The 6,727-nt window shown below is 37.2% G+C and overlaps 1 protein-coding gene across 1 annotated transcript in view; it reads left to right on the top strand.

Annotated features, from left to right (window-relative positions):
- IARS (isoleucyl-tRNA synthetase) overlaps positions 1–6,727 on the top strand; it is an 87,804-nt gene that overhangs the window by 25,939 nt on the left and 55,138 nt on the right. The window contains exons 9-11 of the mRNA XM_025040467.1: positions 2,751–2,846; positions 5,547–5,669; positions 6,175–6,266. Coding sequence (XP_024896235.1) covers positions 2,751–2,846; positions 5,547–5,669; positions 6,175–6,266 — 311 coding nt within the window. The remainder of the gene's footprint in view (positions 1–2,750; positions 2,847–5,546; positions 5,670–6,174; positions 6,267–6,727) is intronic.

Below are 6,727 nucleotides of genomic sequence, written 5' to 3'. Positions count from 1 at the left end.
GGAATTTCCTGTCGATCCTTATTTATAGGTCATAGAGTAAAATGATGAGCAATACCATGAGACTTGGCTTTATATATTATATAAAAATTATATTCAGCTGGGCATAGCATTAGCTGGCAAACCTTACATCGTAGCCCAAGATAAAACATTTGCTTACCTCTCTTCTGGTTCAGTTTACAATATCGCTCACATCTGTCTCTTTACATTCATATACCTTAAGTGTTTCCCCATGTTTCTCATCTCCTAATTAGTGGCCCTTTTCCTCCTATCATGTTACTGCTGGTGGTACTGCTGGATATTCCTATGCTTTGCCTCATCTGGTCCCTCCCTGTGATCCTATAGACAGTTGCCAGCACATTCCTTGCCAGTGTTCTCCATTTGGCATGAGGCAAACCTACTGCATAGTCACATCCCCTATAATGTTGCTTTAAACATATCTTCAAACTAACTGCCCTTTCTTTTCCTCCCACTCTGTCTTTAGTTTCATTAAGTTATCCTTCTGTTTAAAAAATCCTTCACTTTTCTCTAATGTCATATCTGTTCGAGTTCAATACACTCTTCAAGGCTGAACTCTGATGCCATCTAAAAAACAGCGTTTTCTAAAATGCCTTTCTGGTTTCTCCCTTTGTTAAAATACCATACTGAATTCTTCTCTCGTATATCTTTTATATTTTGTTTTATAACTTATTCGTTTTTGTCTTAAAACTTCCACTAGATCAGTGAGCCTTACCCTTTCTGAATTACAGACCCTATTGAGAACCTGAAGAAATCTCACTCCTCTCAAACAATGCACATGAACACTCTAAATAGGAATTTGGGGTTAAGTCAGAAATCTGTCTGGAATATGCACTCTGTAGAATTAAGTTGAATAACACCTGTCTATTCAATTAGCTTTCTGAAATGTCTAGGACCTTCCATGACTTTTAGACAGATACTACAAATTCTTTGACTTAGGACAGAGTCATCCATTTTATACCTAAGGTAGACATGTAAAATATTAAATGGGAGCTATGAGAGTAAGTGCTCTCATGGAAAGACAGCACTGCCGCTCTCAGTAGTGACTGCAGACCCAGCTCAGCCTCAGTGGGGCAGGATCCAGAGCTGGATCCCGAGAAGGAGGAATACACTGTGGAGTTCCTTGGTCTACAGTTATAAACAATAAGATACCTGTGGGTTCCCTGTTCCTGATTTTAAGGATACATCTGATTTTAAGGATATACATATTCTTTCTCCATGTTTAAACCATTGAAGAAATACCCTTTGGCACCTGTCATACCACATCAAAAACATTTCTAGGTGTGATTTGGGTTACAGCAATTTAAAATTTATGGTTATTTTTTATGTTTAGTTTTAAGCAAGTGCCAAACAATTAAGGAGCTATGCTGTAGTTGAAAATGATGTATTTGGATACAAAAGACCTTGTTTCAGGTCCTAGCTTTGTCATTGCTGGTTGTGTGATTTGGGCAAACCATTTTATCTTTGTTCTCAGTTTGTTCACCTGTGAAATGCAAATACAACCAGAATATTTTTAGAACCTGGAAATGCTAATACCTTTTTCACAGGATTATAGGTTTAATTTTGAAAATCATTTTTACAAAGGCAGAGAGGTAAGAAAGTAAAGGGTCAGTTTGGCTAAAACAAAGGGTACATGAAAACAAATATTTAGAGATAAAAGTGAAAAAAGGAGGTCTGTAGCCTTGTGTTTATGGACCTGACTCTATTGTTGCAAAGGAAATCAAATGAGAACATTCCCCCTTCGTGTTAGAGAGGGTGGAGTGCCCAGAAATTAAACTCATGACTCTTGGCTCCCCCATCATGTTTCTTTCAAGGTTTGCCTTTTACAACTGAGTAACTTGAGCTGGACTGGAAGGAGAAAGAGAAGCAAAGCATATGTGGTGATCAAAAATACAGTTGACCCTTGAACAAGGGTTTAAAGTGCGTAGATTCTCTTATTCACAGATTTTATTTAACCAACTGTGGATCGAAAGCAGTTTTTCACATTCCCAACGGCAGACTGAAAATACAGTTTTCAGTCTGCAATTGGTGGAATTAAGATTGCTAAGGGCCAGCTGTAGAGTCAAAAGCTATACTCAGATTTCAAGTAAGTTGTGGTGGGTGCCCTTAACCCCTTTGTTGTTCAAGGGTCAACTACATACCAGGAAGGGAGTAGTTTAAGGAACATATTTTCTGAGGCCATATAATAAACTGCATGCTGGAAGACAAAGTGGGGTGGGGTCCAGGAGAACTAATAAAAATGCCCAGTTTTGTACTGAGGAAGTTAGAAATTTTTCTCTGCAAATATTTAGATAATTATTCCATTTACAAATGGTGAATCTTTATTCATTGAATAATGTATAGAATTAGCATGTTTGTTTTCAATCTGAATTATTCTGTCATTTTTGTTGCTGAAAATAATTTTGCATGTTATAAGTTTTTTCACCTGGAGCTGTTACTGTCTGCTGCCAAGATTCTGGTGCAGAAGCAAGATAAAAGGGTCCTCACGCTTTCTTTCTGTCTGACTGTGACAGCCAAGATTGAATGAGGAAATATAATGGAGAAACATGGAGTTTTTACAGCTCAGAAATTACCTTGTAAACAGCTGAAGAGTATGTTTTACTCCAAAGAAGAATCTAAAATACAAATTTACAAGAGGGGGAAAAAAGTTTTTCAGGCTCTAAAAACTGTTACAAAATTAATATGATGACATGGTAGTGTTTCATCCTTTAAGCCTGCTAATGTTTCTTTTCCAGTGCAAAGAGAATGGTGCTTTTACTGTGCTTGTTGACAACTATGTGAGAGAGGAAGAAGGCACTGGGGTTGTACACCAAGCTCCTTACTTTGGTGCTGTGAGTAGTATAAATTTATAAGAAGTAAATGTCCGTGGCCACTGTGTGTGTGTGTACATGTGTACGCATGTGCGTGCACGTGTGTGTGTCTCACTGCTCTTGCTTAAGCCATGGGGTCAACCTCTTTTCAGGCTCATTGCCCTCAAAGATTGCTTATAAAACTTGTATCTGCAATTTCTTTTCACCCTGAGCTGGTTTCTGAAAATGGTGGGCTAAATTCTATGTGTTACTAGGTGTTTAGTCTTTCTAAAAGGTGTGCTATATTTTCATTCATTCATAATTTATGTACATTACACTTTTGTTCTTTATGATATGCGATTCTATGAGTTTTGGCAATAGCATAGAGTCATGCAGTCACAACCATCAAAATGCAAAAAGGTTCCCTCACTGCAGCAGTGTTGACTATATACTGCATGATCAGAGGGAGAATTTTGACCTCTTCTCAAAGCTGTATGGTATGGTTAATTTTCACTTTTGCCCAGAGCAATTTTTTTTTTAATGTAATATTTTTAATGTAATTTGTATGTGAATAAAATAGAAGAGTATTAAGGTCATTAATGAGTATTAAGAGGATTAAGGGGATGCTTTTAGAGTAAACCAGCAATAACCATCAGTCCCTGGATGAGTTACTTGCCATGTCTGGATTTCCTTTTCCTCCTCTGTAATGTTATTATTGCCTGCTTGTCTGAAAACCTGCTTGAATTAAGTGGAATCTTCAGTAGAGAGTGTTTAACACAGTGCTTGACGCTGTAAGAGTGTACACAGTTGCTGCTGCCAGTGTAATGTCTGCTGAGGACCTAGACTCCTCTCAGCTTGATCATTTTGTCAGCGATAGGGATTGCAAGCTAGTCTTTCCCTTGGTCATTTTGTTTCCATACTTCAGGGATTTTATTATGGAAATCTTTAATACAGAAAAGTAAAGAAAATATTAAAATAATTTCTGTGTTTACATCATCCAACTGCATGAGTTATCAGTAGTTTGGGAATTCCATTTTATCTATCTTGTTCCTTCCCCTTTTCCTGTGCCTTTATTTTGACTGAAGGGATTTGAAGCAAATCCTCAACATCCTATCTTTCATCTGCAAATACTTCCGTGCACATCCCCAATTGCTAAGGACTTTTATTTTTAATATAACCACCATGCCATTGTTAAACCCAATAAAATTAATAATTTCTTAATATTGCCTAATACTTGGTCAATATTCAAATTGTGTAGAAGCAATCTTGATAATACTGTTTACTGAGTTTTAGGAACTAGTCATATTTCAGTTATTCATAACAGTTTTAGACTCAACTGATATGGTTGCTCTGCTGATAACTAAATAATAAAAAGATAACTTCATGATTTTTTGAAATGTGAGTAATTTGTCATTTACTATAGTAATACCTTATATATCTGTCCTGAATGCCCTGCAGGTTAATGTTATAGATCAGATCTTTAAACTGCAACTTTTAACACCATTTGGTAGAGATTTTCTAAAAGACCTCCTATGTGCCATCTTTGCCAGGCGATACGCTATGTGATCTATCTACAGAGTCTATACTTCTGCATGACGTGTTGCACATCAACAGTCATTCTGGCTCCATTCAGGAATGCTTCTCTTAGCTAGTTGAAGTCGGTAGAGCTGTTTGTTCTCCACTAAATAATTCAAATCGCTCAGCTTCGGAGCTTTTCCTGTCTGTCACACAGATGCTTTTTGGGTCTTCCTTAATGGCCAGGCTGTCACTCCCCTTGCTGTTAGCACGCCCACGTGTTGTATCACACCAGGCAGCCCTTCAGCACAGTGAGAGTTAAACACAGGCCCAGGTGGAAGCATATTTGCTTTGTATCTTGTCTTGGAGTCAAACCAGAATGTGGTTTCAATATTTAGCATAAGACGATCCCTTTCATTTTTGATTTGGACAGCATGGCACAGTGGTGAAGACTGTGGACTCCAGAGACAGGTTGTTTGGTTTTGAATGTGAGTGTTGCCACTTTCCAGCTGAGTTATTTCTACGTGCTGCCATTTCCTCATCTGTAAAATGGGAATAGTTGCTGGGTTTTGCAGGGGGAACACATCGTTAAAATCTAGTGCACCAGTTAGCCTTCCTTGCAGCATCATTGTGAAGTTTGACCACTGTCTGACATAGCATTTTATATATTTACTCTAATTATTAACGCTACTCAAAATATCTTCCTGAAGTACTGTGATGTAATCTAGGTAAGCTTTGCTACCTAGAGCCCAGGTCACTTCTTTATAAAGTGAATACTACAGATTTAGCATCTTTCAGGTGCTTCTTGACAGGATGCAAATCCATATGCACATCAGGTCATGCCTTATACCTTTATGTGGTTCTGCTTTGTGTATACATGTATGTCCATACACACTGCTATTATAAATCAAATTTGATTTTGTTTTAACATATTCATGTGTGTCATTTCCCTTAATGGATACTCTGATACATATAAAGGTCTGTGAAATAATGGCTGGGAAGACTGGGCTAGATGATCTAATACCCTGTCTACCTGTAAGACTCTGCTGTTCTCTGAATGGTCTTTGAATTAACTTCAATTGAGAAAATAATTACAGCTGACTACATTTATTCATCAGAATACTGAAAAATTCTCCTGTAAATCTACCACCTCATACTCCTCTCTTGCCGCACCCTCATTTAAACTGTTTTATTCTTTCTTCCCCCGCTCCTTCTCTTTTTTCCCAGGATGATTATCGGGTCTGTATGGATTACAACATCATTCAGAAAGACTCTGTCTCTGTTTGCCCTGTGGATGCTTCAGGCCGTTTTACAGCAGAAGTGACAGATTTCATGGGACAGTATGTGAAGGTCCGTGACTGTATGACATAGAAAGGTGTCAGTTTCATCATACTTTTTTCATTAATCAGTTTTTATCAAATAGCTTCCACATCTGGGATTTTTTTTTCCAGGAATTTATTTTTGTTTTGTGTCAGCACTTAAAATCAGGAAAGATAGATATTATCAGCTATATTCTGAGGGTCTAGTATCTTCAAGGGAAACCTGCCAGAGTTTCAAGCATAGGAATTAGAAAAACTAGGCTCTTATTTGTGACTCATGAAGCAACTTTGTGATCTTGGGATAATCATTGCTGATTGAAAACTTCACTTTTGAATGATATGGAATATATTTAACAAGTATTCAAGTTATACAGTGGCTAAAATATGGACCAAGTATTTTTATAGTACATTTGTTATTTGTGCTTTTACTCATAGTAAAGGTATCCAAATATCATATTTTAGTAATATACTTAATTATATTGTGTTACCAAGTATTGTAGGGTATTTTAATGGCTAGATTTTAATTTTTTTAACAGGATGCTGACAAAAATATCATCAGGACCCTAAAGGAACAAGGCCGACTTCTCATTGCCAGCACCGTCACTCACAGCTACCCTTTCTGCTGGAGGTGAGAAGAAGTAAAGACTGTGTTGTAGCTAGAGCTTTAGATTTGTAAATACTCTTAATATATACGCCTGTTCCATTAATTTATGGTTCCCATCTCATTCGTATTTCCTTAGAGTTAGTGTTTGGAAACTGCCTTCTTGTTTCAAGGAGAATTTTCTAAGTGCATTACAGTTATTTCTTTCCTCAGAAGTTGTGTGAGAAATATAGGTATAGACTGTAAATAAAAAATCCATTTCAATCTCCTGCTATACAGAGAACAACCCAGTTTTTCTCTACTGTTTTTTGTCTACTACTCATATAAAACACTTCATATATGACACTTTTGGTCACCAAAATTATAGAGGTTTTTCTCCACACCAAACAATTCTCTGCCACACCTGTTGAATGTCCTGCAATTCAATTCAGTTCTAAACTGTCTACCCAGAGATAGCACCAGACCCCACAGATTAAAGGCTCAATTCC

This window comes from Pteropus alecto, unplaced genomic scaffold, assembly GCF_000325575.1.
Source record: "Pteropus alecto unplaced genomic scaffold, ASM32557v1 scaffold129, whole genome shotgun sequence".
NCBI classification, from domain to species: domain Eukaryota; kingdom Metazoa; phylum Chordata; class Mammalia; order Chiroptera; family Pteropodidae; genus Pteropus; species Pteropus alecto.
Note: the sequence above shows the minus strand (reverse complement) of the source record. Positions and strands in the feature narration are given on the sequence as shown.